The sequence below is a fragment of the Eupeodes corollae genome, chromosome 2, assembly GCF_945859685.1.
Source record: "Eupeodes corollae chromosome 2, idEupCoro1.1, whole genome shotgun sequence".
NCBI lineage: Eukaryota > Metazoa > Arthropoda > Insecta > Diptera > Syrphidae > Eupeodes > Eupeodes corollae.
In genome coordinates this window covers 150,975,920-150,992,458 of record NC_079148.1, presented here as the reverse complement: position 1 = coordinate 150,992,458, position 16,539 = coordinate 150,975,920, and the positions used below count along the sequence as shown (strand labels likewise).

The 16,539-nt window shown below is 33.6% G+C and overlaps 4 protein-coding genes and 1 long non-coding RNA gene across 7 annotated transcripts in view; 2 read left to right on the top strand and 3 right to left on the bottom strand.

Moving 5' to 3' along the window:
* LOC129944592 (CYFIP-related Rac1 interactor B) overlaps positions 1-1,584 on the top strand; it is a 109,368-nt gene extending 107,784 nt beyond the window's left edge. For both annotated transcript variants that reach the window (XM_056054133.1, XM_056054132.1), the window contains one exon: positions 2-1,584. In XM_056054133.1, the coding sequence (XP_055910108.1) occupies positions 2-269 (268 nt within the window). In that variant the 3' untranslated portion in view covers positions 270-1,584. The remainder of the gene's footprint in view (position 1) is intronic.
* On the top strand, positions 1,424-3,696 carry LOC129945296 (uncharacterized). The gene is made up of 6 exons (XM_056054951.1): positions 1,424-1,438; positions 1,627-1,646; positions 2,041-2,227; positions 2,286-2,380; positions 2,694-2,880; positions 2,939-3,696. Exons 1-6 carry the CDS (start codon positions 1,424-1,426, stop codon positions 3,506-3,508), a joined length of 1,074 nt encoding a protein of 357 aa, XP_055910926.1. The 3' UTR covers positions 3,509-3,696.
* LOC129945295 (putative nuclease HARBI1) lies at positions 3,687-4,425 on the bottom strand. The gene is made up of 2 exons (XM_056054950.1): positions 4,255-4,425; positions 3,687-4,199 (listed from the first exon to the last, which is right to left on the bottom strand). The coding sequence occupies exons 1-2, from the start codon at positions 4,423-4,425 to the stop codon at positions 3,687-3,689; spliced, it is 684 nt and encodes a 227-aa protein (XP_055910925.1).
* Positions 4,426-4,527: 102 nt separating this feature from the next.
* LOC129946369 (uncharacterized) lies at positions 4,528-5,123 on the bottom strand. Its single transcript, XR_008781572.1, has 2 exons — positions 4,762-5,123; positions 4,528-4,696 (listed from the first exon to the last, which is right to left on the bottom strand). It is a non-coding gene; the product is annotated as an uncharacterized LOC129946369 (long non-coding RNA).
* A 5,547-nt stretch (positions 5,124-10,670) lies between these two features.
* LOC129945583 (nuclear envelope phosphatase-regulatory subunit 1 homolog) lies at positions 10,671-11,944 on the bottom strand. 2 transcript variants are annotated; one of them, XM_056055409.1, is made up of 4 exons: positions 11,573-11,944; positions 11,422-11,493; positions 11,235-11,369; positions 10,671-11,166 (listed from the first exon to the last, which is right to left on the bottom strand). In XM_056055409.1, exons 1-4 carry the CDS (start codon positions 11,601-11,603, stop codon positions 11,021-11,023), a joined length of 384 nt encoding a protein of 127 aa, XP_055911384.1. In that variant the 5' UTR covers positions 11,604-11,944; the 3' UTR covers positions 10,671-11,020. The 2 variants fall into 2 exon arrangements, with proteins under 2 accessions (XP_055911384.1, XP_055911385.1); XM_056055410.1 differs by having other exon boundaries at positions 11,582-11,944.
* Between the last annotated feature and the right edge of the window lie 4,595 nt (positions 11,945-16,539).

The following is a 16,539-nucleotide window of genomic DNA, read 5'->3' as shown; positions in this document are numbered from 1 at the left end:
GAAAACTTTTGTCTCAAATTGAACGCGAAGAAACACATCTTCTAGTCCTTAGAGTAATGGTTGGCCTTGTCATCCTCTACGATCATGTCCACCCGGTGGGAGCGTTCGCCCGTGGAGCACATGTAGACGTCAAAGGATGTGTACGATTGCTGCAGGCCCAGCCCGCCATCAAAGCAGAGCCACTCCTAAATGCCCTGCGCTACACAACCAAACATCTTAACGAGGATAACACGCCGAAAACTATCCGAAATTTGCTAGCCGCAAAATAGTCGGAATTCTTCATACCCGTTTCCGTTTATTATTATAATATAACGAATTTCAAAATTGAGTGCTGAATAATTGCATTTAGAATGACAACAATGAAAAATCTTGTGAAGTTCTAAAACTGATGAAAAAACAAAACAGTATATTGTTTTTATTATTATTATTTCTATTTCTATTTTTTTGTTTTGTAGATTTTAAAATTCATTTTAATATTAAATAATATAAATTACCAATTAGTAATGTAACAAACATTTATTTTAATATATCAAAAATAAAATTTAAAATATTTTCTTAATTAATAAGTAGATTATTATCCATTTTTTTGAGAATTCTTAAAATTCTTCTTAAACACAAGTTGAAAAAAAAACGTAAACAAAAATGAAAAGTGTGAGTTCTAAAAAATATAATCATTGCTTGACCAATTTAAAAAACAAAACACTCTGTATTTTAATTTTATAATTTATTTATATTTAATTGAATGTAGTGTAATTACTAGAGTCTGTTAATTTTTTAGTTTTTTTTTTAAAATGAGAAACCTTCCCTTTTTATTATTTTTGAAGAACATTTTGCTGCGCATAATTTAGAAGAAATCACCTTTTTAAAATGTAGTAAATAAAACACAACACACAAAACAGTAATGCATTTTTAGTAAATAAAAACAAAAACAAAAACTAAATTGAAATTGAAATTCCGTAATAAAAAACTCAAATTTTAGATAAAAATTAAATTATGCAACAAAAGAAAACAACAAATTATAGCAAAAAAGAATGAAAAATAAAAATTTACAATTATATCTAGCGTAATTGATACGGAATTTAAAAATTTAAAAAACATACAAACATTTGATTATTACGTATTTAAATCAAAAAAGAAAACAATGTATAGATTATGTACATGAACAACATCTCTTCGAGAATATAATATAACAAATACCACAAAATATTAATGCATTTATTATAACAAAACAAGAATATAAACAAATTATATTATACAAAATAAAAGAAAAAGGAGAATTTGTTTTGCGTTTTTTGTACCAAAAAATTATAATTAGAATTGAATAAATAAATGCAAACATTTTTCTTGTTATATAATTTTTTTTTTTGGATGAAACAAAAAAATAATATTTAAATATTTTTAGCCAACAATACAGGCATAGACTATGAACTCCGAATTTGTATGTTTTTCTTTTTATTGATAAATAAATCTCTAGTTTACTTATTGGAACTGATGATTGAGTGAACTAATCAGAGGAGTTGTAGTGTGTTACGATACCAATAAGTGATCAAATAAATAAATGAACAAAATAATTAAATAGTGCAACGATGTGTTTGTTTTATTTATTTCCTCATATGAATTTCTTAGATTGAAAAGGAAATTTCCAGGTAATATGTATTTTTTGTTGGTTTCTGAAGAAAATCATTAAGGGGCCTATTATGTAAGACAACTAAGAACAAAGTTGAGTTGTAATCCGGTAATCGGTATTACCGATCACAACTAGTTGACTGTCACCAGTCAACCAATAGTCAACTAAAAAATGGTTGACTTTTTAAGTGTGTTCGGGGTATTATGTAAGCCAGTTGAGTTGTCTCTCAGTTGTGATTGTTGTCAAAATTCAGCAACTGATATTTACTAGTTGTGTAGTGCATTTGTGTGTACAAAAAAATAACGGTAGGCATCAACAGTTCATTGGAAACCAATTTTTTTAAGAAAATGGAGAAAAAAATGTAAGTTTTACAAATAATAATATAAATATATGTAAGAAAATATTTTTTTTAGATTAAAAATAACTAAACCTGCCCAATTCGAGAGGTTGATTGACGTTCTGCAGCAGAAACCTGAGCTGGCCAGAGGCAAGGGACAATTCGGTTCCACAAAAAGAACCCAAGACGAAGAATGGGAAAGTATAGCTGTTCAACTGAATAGCATTGGACCACCATCAAGAACAGCAAAAGAATGGCAAAGAGTAAGTTTAACTGAATGCAAAAGCCATAATTTTTTACAAAGTATATACACATATACAGGTATGGATCCATTACAAAGGAAATTTAAAAAGAAAGCTTGCCAACAACAAGCTTAGGGGCCTATTATGTAAGACAACTAAGAACAAAGTTGAGTTGTAATCCGGTAATCGGTATTACCGATCACAACTAGTTGACTGTCACCAGTCAACCAATAGTCAACTAAAAAATGGTTGACTTTTTAAGTGTGTTCGGGGTATTATGTAAGCCAGTTGAGTTGTCTCTCAGTTGTGATTGTTGTCAAAATTCAGCAACTGATATTTACTAGTTGTGTAGTGCATTTGTGTGTACAAAAAAATAACGGTAGGCATCAACAGTTCATTGGAAACCAATTTTTTTAAGAAAATGGAGAAAAAAATGTAAGTTTTACAAATAATAATATAAATATATGTAAGAAAATATTTTTTTTAGATTAAAAATAACTAAACCTGCCCAATTCGAGAGGTTGATTGACGTTCTGCAGCAGAAACCTGAGCTGGCCAGAGGCAAGGGACAATTCGGTTCCACAAAAAGAACCCAAGACGAAGAATGGGAAAGTATAGCTGTTCAACTGAATAGCATTGGACCACCATCAAGAACAGCAAAAGAATGGCAAAGAGTAAGTTTAACTGAATGCAAAAGCCATAATTTTTTACAAAGTATATACACATATACAGGTATGGATCCATTACAAAGGAAATTTAAAAAGAAAGCTTGCCAACAACAAGCTTAATTTGAAAACCACAGGGGGTGGTACATCACAACATATAAGTTTAACCAATCTGGAAGAGAGCGTGGTTGGGTTGATTGAACTTCAAAAATCAGTGAATCCAACAGGAACCGCATGTGGACTGAACACTTTAGGATCCTCATCCTCACCTTATCTGTGCAGCAACGTTGACGATGATAACTTTTCACCACCTGAAGAGGAAAATGTCTCAGCATCCACATCATTTTCCAGGAAAGCTAAGAAGAGAAAGCCATTGCAGTCAATTGAGGAAGAAAGAATTGGGTATCTTAAAACTCAAACAGAAAACCATACCCAAATGTTGCAGCTGTTAAAGAACATAGAAAATACAAACTATAAAAACTATAGTTTAAACAAACAAAAGCTGGAATTGAAGAAAAAATCCATTGAGCTAAAAAAGAAAAAATGTGAAGAAGCTTCGGAGCTCCATGCTTTGAATGTTCAAATCAAAAAAAGGAAAATCGAAATCCTGCAACTTCAAACAACCTTCTCAACATAGCTTTTTTTTTAAAGAATAATTAGTTTTTTTGTTTTAGTTTTATGATTTCAAATTCTGTGAATTTTATATGTTTTTTTTTTTTTTTGTTTTTGTTTTATTATTTAAGTTTTACTTTTTTTGTATTTACACAACTTTTATGTAATTTAAAAATACTAACTAAACTAATAATACTACTTAACTAAAATGAATTCATTATGTTGTTTCTGATTTCTCTTGCTCTTGATTCAGTTACTCCATGGACAAAATCATTGACATCATGATCATTTGAATCGATCGCGTCATCATTTTGAATTTCACCGACATATACTACTTTAAAATGCTGGCTTATGTTATGTAAGGCACAACTTGCATTGACAAATTTTGCAGCTCTTTCAGGACTGTAATGCAGTCCTCGGGCAGATAGAAGGCACCTGAATTTACTTTTGATCACGCCAATCGTTCTTTCAATAATGTTTCTTGTTTGTGCGTGTATGGTATTGAAACGTGATTCTGCACTCCCACTTTCAGCCAATCGAAATGGAGTCATTAGATGTTTCTCTAAAGGATATCCAGCATCTCCCAAAATAAAAGTGTTCTCATCCAATTCATTTAACATTTCCTTATATTCACTTAAATTGTAAACGAATGAATCGTGATTAGCACCGGAATATCTGGAATCTACGAAACGCACATTCATTTTGTAGTCACAAACCTGTCGATGATAAATGTTATTTTATAAAAATACTAAAGATGGGATATACACTTACAATCATGACATTCAGACTGTAGTAACCTTTTCTATTTAAATAGAGATGTTGAAGATTTTTCTTTGGTGCTATGATTCGAACATGAGTTCCATCGATGCATCCTATTACTCCAGGAAATCTGGTTTTCTGGTAAAAATGAATTTTTGATAAATTCATCTCATCATTTGTCATACGAGCTTTAATCCATTGTGGACAGATACGTTCTTCTACTACGTCTAGCACTTCTTTTAACACTACCGAAACTGTTGGCTGAGCAAGGCCTAAATTAAAATCATTACCACTGCACTTTTGGTAACTTCCTTCTGCCATGAAACGTAGGGCAGTGCAGAGTTTGAGAATTGGTGGGATTGCGGAGGAACGCTGTGGTTGTTTCAAATGATCTTTGATTTCATTTAGCACATAAACAAATGCGTCTTTGTTGAGTCTAAAATAACTTATAAATCTGAAACAAAACAAAGACATTAAAATCAACACTCATCAAAGAATTTGTTTATAAATAATACCTACTTTTTGTTTGGAAGTTCCAATGGATTGGAGTGATCTCGAATATTTTTTCTCATCAGCGCAACATTCAGGGGATTTTCTTCTTCCAAATTTCCAAGAAACAAATCAATAGAACTCTCCATTTCCTATTATTTTGTCTTCTTTATAAAATTTTGCACTGAATTCAAAATTTTGAAATTTCTACGTATTTTACTTTACACAGCTGATTTTGACACGAAACAAGCACATAAAAGTAGGCAATGTATTTGGTCAACTCAACTGAAAAAAGTTGTCTCCCATAATACGATTTTTTTTTGCAGTTGTCTTCAAATTGAGTTGTCTTGATTACAACTCAACTAAGTTGAGTTGTGATCCATAATAGGCCCTTTAATTAAGTTCAAAACGTTTTTGGAATGTTTAGAGATTGGTAAAAAGTCATACAAGCTGATTAACCCTTTGTTCCCGAAAACCGTATCGAATGTTCGACTGAAAGCGAAAGTTTTTGGAATTACTCCATGAATATAATTTCAATATTCATTTCAAATGTCAACTTGTTTGGAAAAAGATATGCTAACCCATTCGCTTCTCGTAATAAGGGCCTACATTTTACATACATAAATGGATTTGGTTTTCGTCATGAAACTTCTAGGAACATATCAGAAAAGTATCAATTTTATAGTTCCGCAGCAAAACAACTCTAGGTTAGGTTAGGTTATAGTGGCTGTCCAAGATGGAAACGGACACACTTAGGCCAGTTTAATGGCCCATTGTGATACCACATGAATCTTGAGGCTTCCTCCTAAGCTCAATGGAACCAGTTAGAGTCCCTTACGAAACGTGAGAGGCTGATTATACTGATATGATTTAGATCGTTAAAGAAGAATTCTCCTAGGTAATTCTTGCGTTTTCGAGCTAGAGCAGGGCATGTGCAGAGAAGATGAAGAACCGTTTCTTCCTCGTCCATACGGCTTCTGCAAAAGTCTTTGAGAATACGCCTAGTCTCATGGCGTGGTTTCCTATTAGACAGTGTCCGGTTATGCCACCTATTATCGAGCTTATATGCGATCTGCTTGAGAGAGCAAGCACCTTGAACGTTTTAACCTTGCAGTCGTCGCGCACCAAGTGTTACACCAGTCGTCGCGTGGATTACATATGTAATCCATTTTAAAATTAGAATAAAACCAAAATGCTTTAATTTTTTCAAATTCATTTTGGCTTTAAAATGTAATTACATGTTATATTAAGTAAAGTTAACTAACTGTTCTAACTATTTAACTGTAAGTACTAAAAGAGACGAAAAATCCCCACCACTAGTTTCTTAGGAATACTCCTTTTTGTATGATTGTATTACAATAGTAATCCGCGCGACGACTGCAGGGTTAAATCCAGTGTTGGCCAGATGTTTTTTGTGGCTTGACACGTGGTGATGTTGGTCCACCTGGTGCCTGCCCTCCTCGCAGCGTCTTGCATTAGTAGCAGTTTACAAGTAGCGATTGGTATGCCAGTACTTGCCAAACGTGTTAGGATGGGCTGTATTGTACCGTTCCTGGCGAGTTCATCTGCCTTACAGTTACCTGGAATGTCTCTAGGGCCCGGCACCCAGCAAAGGTGAATATTAAACTGTTGCGCCATCTCCATTAGAGATGATCGACAGTTATGGACTGTTATAGAATTTTTAGAGACAGAGTCCAGAGATTTGATAGCGGCCTGGCTGTCGGAGAAAATACGGATATCAGATGTTGATATCACGTTTTCTTTGAGCCAAGACAAGACTTCCACTCTAAGAAAAAAACGTTTTAAGCTTATGCAAGGTGATTGGTAGTTGGTACACGGTGCCCAAAACGCTGGAGCGGCTAGTATTGGATAGGAAAAGAAAAAAATCGTATGGGTCTATGTATTTCCCACCGTTTAGATTGAAGGAGTACTTTGCAAGGAAAAAATAATTAACACAGACAAAAATGTTATACCTACCTGCTCCCTGTAGCTATTTGAAAAGTTAGAAACTATTTTTTTTAGTTTAAACAAACATTGCTTAAAAGTCAATCGAAATAAAGAAAACAAATACACCCTTGCTCCGTCGACTTAAAAGCAGCATTCGACAAGATTAATAGACAAACTTGGATGAACAAGCAATGAACGGTGGGCATCTCCCGAAAATTCTTAATGATGTACTTTAAGTTTCCTTTTTTCATTAAGTGCCTCTGTATGAGATGGACGGATTTTTTCAGAATGATTTAAAACATCGTCAGGTGCTCCCAAAGGCTGCATTCTAAGTCCATTACTATTCGCTTTATTTTATTGATGATTTTTGAAGCACGTACAAAAATTTGTCTGAATAAAATTGGTCACTCAATAATGTGAGTATTTATTTGGTACAAACATTTAAATACCTGGGTGTTTTAATCAATTTCTAAAAACACGCTAAACCAAAAAGTTATGAGGCCAAAATGGCTCTGAGCATATTGCACCCATGTTCTTTGCTAACCAGGATATCGATTTCGCTTCAAAATATCATGTTCTTAACGCAACGGTCAACACATGTGTGTTGCATTATGGTGCCCAGATTTGTGGTTCTATGAGATGTTTAAAACGGTGGAGAGTCAAGCGTTGACGTATGACAGGGCAGGTTTGCAGATGAATCGGGAAAAATAGATGAGAAAATTTACACTCAACAGCTATCCAGAGCAACTTCTACATCGTTCAGAAATATATACAGGAACCTTTCACCATTTTTTTTTAATTAGCGAACACTAAAAGGGTTTTGTATACCTTTAAGATGCCAAAGATACAGTGTGAGCATTAGGATAAGAGGGAAGGGTTGGATAGGAGGTGTCAGTGTACATTGATTTTAAATTTTTGAACATTGCAATGATAGGGGAAGATAGAGCGTGGCAAGGCGTTACACATTCGCGTAGTACGGCAAAAAATGAATCTCTGTACTTCATAGTACGACGAAGTTGGGAGCAAGGGTAAACTGATGGCCATTCCTAGAAGCGCGGGTATTACGGTTAAATTGTTTAAGGGGAGGAATGCAACTGGCTATTTCACTAGAGCATAGTCCGTTAAAATAACGGTAAAAAAGGGTGAGGCAAGAAACCTTGCGTCGAAGTTCGAGTGACGTAAACGAGTTCATGATGTTAATGTCACCAATAATTTTAAAAGCTTAAATAAGTTACTGGAGCACCAGCCCAGAGATGAGATTTACCAGTTTCGGACTTTTAAAGGTTTTGTAGATTGTAGCCTGATCAGACGGAGAGACCAATTTCTTGCAACTTCTTAAACTTTATGCCTCATCAAAATGACCTACATCAAATCTGTAATCTTTTTAACAGGAGGGAAAATGAAGATGTAAACCATTCGCCAATTGACCTATCCATATACTGCAGGAATTTTGACTTTTGTATTTTAATGAAGTAACCGTTCTCCAAGTCGAATTTATGATATACATAATTTAGCACTGGGATGGTCTGCTTGCAAAGACGCCTTAACTTAAAATCAATTTATTTTTGATCCAGATCTGTCAAAACTGATTTCTCGTTTTTGTATTTTATGGGGGCAATTTGTATTGATTTATTTTTCGGCGGATTTACCCTTTTTGGACTTAAACAAAATAAAAATAAAAAATTGGAGCTGGAAATTTGACGCTCTATCGCTCTCGTTAACACAAAGACCACGTCGCACTTATACAATAACAAAAAATAGAGGGTAGTTTTAGACGACACAAGGGACTTGAAAGTAAGGCAAGTTTCTAGTATCTTATTGGCAAGCTACCAAAATAATACCTTCCAATTAAGGCAACTTTAATGGAAAGTTGACTGGAAAATAAGTCAAGAAAAATGTCCCTAACTATCAAGTCAAGTCAATTTATGTGAAAATAGCAATTGATAATGTTTTTTCATTCAACTGAAAGCTGAACTTTAATGAAAAAAGCTTTCTGAAAAAAGGTTCCTTGTAAGTAATATTTCTTTACAATACAAAATACAAATCGTGATGGATTGTATAGCTTTCCTGAGAAGTATTTTGTAGACAAAAATGATTTCGGTAGTTTTTGTACTACGAACTTGAATTAGAGGTTTGTGAAGTAAAGTTCTGAATTTGAAATTCATGATACTTGAAAAAGTAACTAGTTGCCTTGGTCAAAATGTACGTTCATACAATGAAGTCCTTTATGTTGTCTGAACCAGGCCACAGCTTAAAAAGTTTATTTCATATTCTGTAAATGATGCTGGCAAAAATGAATCATATAAAGGGGTTTTGGGTGCATTTCATCCAATAAAAGAAGAAAGAAATGATAGAAATTGTGTTGAAACGTAGCTTTTTTGCAAAACTAATATATTCTGTTTTTAAGCCTGATTACTCGTAGTGAAGAACACTAATATAGTGTTTTTATAGCTTATGCTAGATGGCAAATTCCAAAAAGACTCTATTTTGCTTAAACCTATTGCAAAAGGGGTCAAAATAACTTAAAAATGCTAGAAAGAAAAATGTTTGTTTATTGAATTTAAAGCAAAAGGCTCATTAAGGTACATAATTTCTCTAAAAACTAAAAACAAACAAATTAAGTTAAGGTCACAAACTTCGCAATGAGTGAGAATAGATTCTACACTTCAATTGTCAAAAGATTGAAAGCTTTAATATTTAATAAATATCATAAAATGTTTTTCACTAACTGTTTGCTGTTTTTCAGACATTTATATTTTCAAAATTCATGTTTTAATCTTTACTCTAGAGCATCCCATGCAAATTTATTTCAAAAATTAGTTTTTGTATTTAATACCTAGATAATCAAACAAAATAAAAAAAAACTTTAAGAAAGCCCACAACTCTGTTTATGCGTCAACAAAATAACAAGAAATTAAAGACGAGTTTCAAGTATTTAAAAGCAACTTCTGTTTGTTTTCAGAAAATAAAAAATGCAGTTTTCTAAGAATATAACAAACTAAATCGGGGATCTCTTATTCAAGGTTTCTTCTCAAAAACCTGAATATTTGCTTTTTCTCTCAGAAAAAGATCTTATGAAAATAATTTAAAGCATTACTAAAGTTTTTCCAAATTTGGAATTTTTTTAGAACCTTTAAGATTACTAAAACGATTTTTGTTGGTTTTGAGAGAAAAACCACTTTTCGTTGGTCAATATACCTGATACAATTAAACTGCATGAGCCTTGTGGCTCATATGACCCCTGGTCCATTTGTTTGGCACAATTTGAATGGGACTGGATTCCCTACTCATATTGTGTTTTTGATCTAGTCTTCAGCTAAAGGATACACTTTTGAAACTACCTACGTTCTTTATGTATTAAAATAAATATTTTAAAATATAATTGAGGTTTTGAATTCAAGGAAATTATGTTTTGTCATGACCTCTACATACCCCCCTTGGATACGCTTGTAATTGCTAACATGTCCAAAAGAACAAATACTAGGATGACATTACGTATCCATAACCCAGTTGACAAAAATGGTACAAAAACTTTTAATATAGTACAAATCTTTACTTACATAATTTTTATTGTAGGCACAGCAGAACAAAATACACTTTTTTTATATTATTTAGCACTTAATGTTTCTCAGTTTTAATTTATTTTGCATTAATTGAGGATAACCACCAAAACTGTAATCATACAAACATGACTGGTCTTGTCAATATTTACACAGCTGCTAAGAGAGAGAAAAGAACAGTTATAAATGGCAAATTTACAAATTGGTGTTTTTCTCAAAACTATTTTTTTTTAAATCGGTGACACGATATCTAAAAAACGAGTGAACCGATTTAGATAACTAAAATTTCACATTCCTTTTATAAATTAAAAGGTAGATCGAACGATGTTGCTGTCAGTTCATACTTTATTTTTATATATCAAGGAAAATAAAATTAGATGTAACTTGTGACATTTGCTTAGAAATAAATCATAATAATTTAAAAGAGCAACATTTTTTTTTATTAACTATATTTTAATTTATTTTCACAAATCTAACAACAAATTTTCGGAGAAAACCTTGGATTATGTTTTGTTTTTCTTTGTTTTTATTTTTTAGGTTAAGATGTAGAGTGACAACAAAATAAATGGTAATAAGACTGCAAAATAAATATTAATTTTTGTATTTACAAGTTGTTCTTATATTTGACCTATTTCCTTGGCACTCCTGCCAATTCTAATTCAACAAAATATATATGTATGTATATCGATCATAGTCTGTTCTTGTTTAAAAAAATCCATTTGTCCTCCAAAAATTCAATTTCCCTAAAGACTAGTTCGCCGGCGTGGCTTTTTCTCTGTGTCTCAGTTGTTATTGGGTCTTGGTTTCAGAATCAACTTTCCAGTATCATCACAACTCATATTGAAATCTCCCAGCACAAGTCGCATGCGAGAGGTTATTATTTGCGGAGCTATCACAAGCTTATGAATCCCAAAGAGAAACAGCAGAACTATAAAAATATCAATTGAAGTTAGTTAAGTTTTGGAGTATGATATTTCACTAAAAAATTGAACTCACTTAGAGTTAAAGTTGCAAAAGAAAATACTGGATGTATGAGAAGCGATTCCGTGAGTGGAACAACTGAAGTCTTTGGGTCACGCAGCCAATACCAAGCTCCAATGGCTGTGCACATCGATATTACAGCTAAAACAACTGAAATGTTTGTTTATTAGAAATATTTTACTCCAAATAAAGAAAAACTTACTTCTCCATCGTAATGTCGAGGGTCGATATGAAGAAACGACCTCGGTAAGACGACGTTCAAATGCCTTTAAGTCTGCAAGAGAAACAAATCAACGATAAAGATAATGATTAGATGGAGAAAACAAAGTTCACCGTTTTGTTCTGTTTCGTACTTTGATTACCTTCGCATGCCGATGGTTCCATGGTGGAGTGTGGAGATGTTAGGTAGGTAGGTTGGTATCGTGTTACTATTTAAATGACTGAATTTTTAATGGTTTTTGTTTGTAGTTTGGCTTGGTGGGATTTTGGAGTTGGTTTATTTTATAAAAGAAAGTTATGTATTTAAGAAACTTTGAAGATTTATTTGTCAGGCAGATTTACACTAATGATTTTTCATTGTTTTAATAAAATAAAATTTTAAGGGCTAGATAAACGGCGGCGTTAAAATTAAATCTAAATTCTAAATTATTATCAATCGAACACAAAACAGAAAATCACTGTAGCAGTAGATGTGCCAGTGGCATTGTACGTACAGTGCTGGCTGATGCTGGGGGGACAGAAAGCGTATATTTATTTTTGGTTTTTCTTTTCTTCGGATAAATTTGTGACAGCTGTCATGAATTCGCCGTGTTCTTGGGATACAATTGGTACAGTAATGAGGAAAATATTTCTTTAAGGGCTAAGCTACACTTTTCAGAAAAATTAAAAAAGTCAGGAATTGAGAATTCAGCTAAAAGTTAAAAAACTTCTGGAAAACGTTATTATCTTGAAGAGTGGTGATTAAAAAAGTCCATACAAATGTTTTTTAGTTGCTTTCTGTAATTTTCTGCAGTCATTTGAAGTGTCATAATATTAGTTAATTAATTTCCGTTTAAGATAATGTATCGTCGGCCAATTTGTTAAATTGTGAAGACATTTAAAGAGAGTGTAAGCGTTAAGTACTCATTTCTCAGTGCCTGTGCATAATCGTAACTCACACTCATTAAAAAAAATACTTGCTAAAGATCGGAATATATGGATATCTCAGCGTTTGCAGCAATTGCAGCGTATGTCTCTTTGTTGTTCGTTAATTTAATATCGTATTGCCTCGGAAACTTCGCTATACCAAGATTTGGCGATTTGACGTCGTTAGATTTTTATTTTTAAGACTACCGTTAGACCGGTTTAATAATAATTATCTCAAAACCCTAAAAATATTAAACACTGTAATTTGTCATGCCATGGTCGATCAGAATCAAGGCAATAACATGCTGCAAATACTTTCGAGCTGGCCAAATGATATATTGTTTTGAACACTTAATAGCTAAGTCCAAACTTTAAAATTAAATTAAATTTTTTTAAAAAATTTAAAGCTATGTTTGTTATATTTAGATTTACTTTCTAAACCGAAAATGTACATCTGTCAATGACCGAGTTCAGAGGACATAAATATTTAATGTAAGTCAGGTTTCAAGTATCTGATTGACTTTCCAATTCAATTCCAATTCCAATAAATGCGAATAATGTAATGTACCTAATGTTGGAATTGTTTTATTTAATTACCAATTGAACATTTTTCGAATGAAAACCTTTTCGATTCAAATAGCATGCTTCTATTTCCCTTTTTGGTTTTTGGATTTGGACGTGAGTGCAATCAATTGCACCAATTACCCCCGGAAACCCTGTTTTAGAATATTTTTTTTAGTTATTAATTTATTAAGCAATAATTTACCTCTGTTTAATGGGAGCGTATTCCTCTATGCTTGAAAACATTATCCATTTTTTCATTAATTTATTATGAAGCACCGATGAAACCTCTCGGATGCAACGCGAGATCATAGATCTGCTCATGGCGGCAGAAAAATCGTGGCCAATGTCTCGTTGGTATGACCCTGACGCAAAAAAGTGAAGAGCAGCGCAAACTCTTAGCGGGATGGGAATGAAAGTTATTCGTTGTCCCTGGGTCATATGGGGTCGTAATTCCTCCAAAAGAATCATTGCAATTTCTCTCGTGAATCTAAATAATTCACGAAAGCGCTCTTCCGGCATTTCAAAGGGATTCGTTGAATCGCGCAAATTTCTCCTTTGTATCCGCATTTGATTTCGGCGTTCTCGCGCATGCTCTAGGTGGATTCGCGCACTAAACATTTTCTAGTATATTATTATTAATATTTTTTAAAAAGTAGAAACGGACACTTTAAAAGATTTCAATTTTAGATTTTTGTTTTGAAAATCAAAAAATGACAGATTGAATTATCGCCTTCCAATGGAAATTCCAGTAAAAAAAATCCCAAAACTAAAGTCATCGCGTTCAGTTCTAGACACACAATTTTTTCCAGTGGCGATAAGTGGGGAACGAATCGTTTAATTTTTTAACGATGCGAAAAGTTATCGTCAGAGTTACAGAACATGGGTCCAGGTAACTTTATTGCAAAGTTGACTTTAAAGTTAGTCAACAAAATCCTAGCACTTACAATCGCCAAGTCTACTTATGGCAAAATGTCAGCTAATCATTTTTAGTCGTTAAACTCCAAATCCAAATTCGACGGTTTGTCAAGAAGCTAGGGTGGCTTGGTTGGGCTCTGTCGATCCATTTTGATAATCATGCACCAAGTAGTTTTGTCTGTTTCCAATCATTTCTCACTATCTATCTCAGTCTATCACATACAATAATAAATCCATAATGACTTTTTCCCTTTTCACTTTTTCTTGGTCCGTTATCAAATTTGTCCGCTTACAAGTTTCAAAATTTCGATTAACATTACTTATTATGATATTTGTGCTAGAAACGAAAAATATAAAAATAAACAATCTGTCAAAGTGGATGTAGCTCAGTCGGACAAATTTGGCCCGACTCCAAATGAATTGGTTCTGTATTTCCATCTTTATGTATTTAATGGTAATCTAGACCATGCGTATTTTTATCCGAGATGTATTGATGTCAACAATTCTACCGTCTATGACAGAAATTTTATTTTTGATAATTTGTTGGACGCGTTTTTAAGAGTTATATTAATTTGGATGAATCCCAATTTGTGGCATGAATTCATTCAACTCCTTCTATTTGTTGTTTATTTTTACTATCACAACCCGAATTTATATATATTTTTGTATACATGCCAAACATCTGATTTCATAATGACAGATAAATGGAATAGATTTGTCCATTGTGGTACTTTTTTTACAAGCAGCGCCAACGTCATCAAGCGAACTGCTCCATCCCCTCATAAAAGAAGCCCGGACCACCAAAAGATTCCCCGATGAGTGGAAGAAGGGAATTATCGTCAAGCTCCCAAGAAAGGAGATCTTACAAAGTGTGAAAACTGGAGATGAATTCGCGTTCTACCAGCCGTTGCCAAAATAGTAGCAAAAGTCATACTGGAACGCATCAGAGAACACCTTAGGGCCAAACTCGATGACAAACAAGCAGAATTCTACGCTGGATCCACCTGTATTGATCATATTAATACCCTGCGGATCATTATTAAACAGTGCATTGAACATCGATCACCACCACACCTGTTGATCATCGACTTCGAGAAGGCCGTTGATAGCGTTAACAGGGAGTATATCTGGCTTTGCGGAGGAGAGGCATCCCAGAAAAACTAATTGCTATTATTAAAGAGTCATATTATGGTTTCAAGTGTCACGTTCTGCACGATGGTAGGTTGTCAGATGATTTTGAAATCCGAAGCGGAGTCCAACAGGGCTCTATTCTGTCGACAATATTGTTTTTGTTGGTGATAAGCGATGTACTGCGCTCAGCTCTGTCAGGTATCGGAGGGATTCAATTTACTTTGACATCCTATTTAAAGCACTTGGATCACGCGGACAATGTTTGTTTAGTCTTTCATAGGATCATAGATCTCCATCAAATGACAACAAGTGTGGAGATAGAAGCAGAAGTTTTGGGGCTGAAAATTAATTCCGACAAAACAAAAATGATGAGCCTTGGAGCCTGACCATCCTCATAAATTGGAAGTATCGTTTCCATCGAAGGTGGAACCGATGAAGACATCATCTGCCGTATCAGCAAAGCAGCGTTCGGTATGCTGTCAAAAAATTGGAGGAATAACTCTATTAGCTTAAGAACAAAGCTACGACTGTTTCACACAAATGTCGAATCTGTGCCTCTTTATGGGTGCAGAACTTGGAAGGTTACTTCAGCCATAACAAGAAAGCTGTGAATAGATGTCTTCGTAACATCCTAAGGATTTTCTGGCAAAAGCGCGTATCAAATGAGGTCTTTCATAGAAGAACAGGTCATTAACCTAATACGAAGACGAAAGTGGCAATGGATTAGACATACGCTTCGAAAAGGTAACGATTGTATTGCAGGCCAAGCAATGCAGTGGAATCCTCTCACACAAGAAGGAAGAAGAGCTGGACGACCGAGAAGCACATGGCGCAAGACAGTCGAAGTAGAGGCCCTATGCCCCTTAAGGGGTTCAACTTATCATCTCCATGTATTTTTTTTATATGATTCCCTACTATCATAACTCTTGACTCATTAAAAACCAAGGCTCTTATTTTTAAAATAACAAAGAAATATTTAGCCAGTTTATATTTCTAAGATCTCGAATATTTCTTTTTTATTCTTTTCAAGCAACATAATTAACATTTCTCATACGAACTTCTCAGAGTTGTTGTCAGAAGTTTGAGAATAGAATTTTTCGTTCTCTGTCAATCTGATCAAGAAAATTCTCAGAATTCTTATAAATATAAATTGCCCATTTAGCTGCGTTATACTAGTGCTGTTTTTTATTAAAAATAACTTTTGACTGGTCACTTCACACAAAGCAAACAAAAATTATATTTCCAGGTCCGAATTGATAATTATATTAATTCACCGGATTATTCGAACGAATTGTAAAAATTTAAAATAAACTTTTAGGTCACTTTAATTTCAATCATAAATGAATTTTCAGCTATTCTGTCAGATAGCCACAAATTTCAAAAATTCTGGGGTAGCTTTGGATTCCATTTTTGATAGCCCATCAGATCAGCTGTTCTTTTACACGCGAATAGTGACAAAAAATTAGTCAGTGTTAATAACATTAAATGAAGTGTACAAAACGGACCTTAATGTTTACTCAATTCGCCACACCCAGCGAAAATAAAACTTGACATCTGTCACTGTTCTATGCGCATCTCTTTCCAA

Bases quoted from the DNA above. Each gene is read 5' to 3' on its own strand.
- LOC129945583 (XM_056055409.1), bottom strand. From the start codon at position 11,603: ATGGAACCATCGGCATGCGAAGGTAATCAAA. The intron at 11,370-11,421 runs GTAAGTTTTTCT...CAAACATTTCAG, and splicing joins CTCGACATTACGATGGAGAA to TTGTTTTAGCTGTAATATCG. The intron at 11,167-11,234 runs GTGAGTTCAATT...ATATTTTTATAG, and splicing joins TTTTGCAACTTTAACTCTAA to TTCTGCTGTTTCTCTTTGGG.
- LOC129945295 (XM_056054950.1), bottom strand. From the start codon at position 4,425: ATGACAAATGATGAGATGAATTTATCAAAAATTCATTTTTACCAGAAA. The intron at 4,200-4,254 runs GTAAGTGTATAT...TATCATCGACAG, and splicing joins ACAGTCTGAATGTCATGATT to GTTTGTGACTACAAAATGAA.
- LOC129945296 (XM_056054951.1), top strand. The intron at 2,228-2,285 runs GTAAGTTTAACT...ACACATATACAG, and splicing joins CAGCAAAAGAATGGCAAAGA to GTATGGATCCATTACAAAGG. The intron at 2,881-2,938 runs GTAAGTTTAACT...ACACATATACAG, and splicing joins CAGCAAAAGAATGGCAAAGA to GTATGGATCCATTACAAAGG.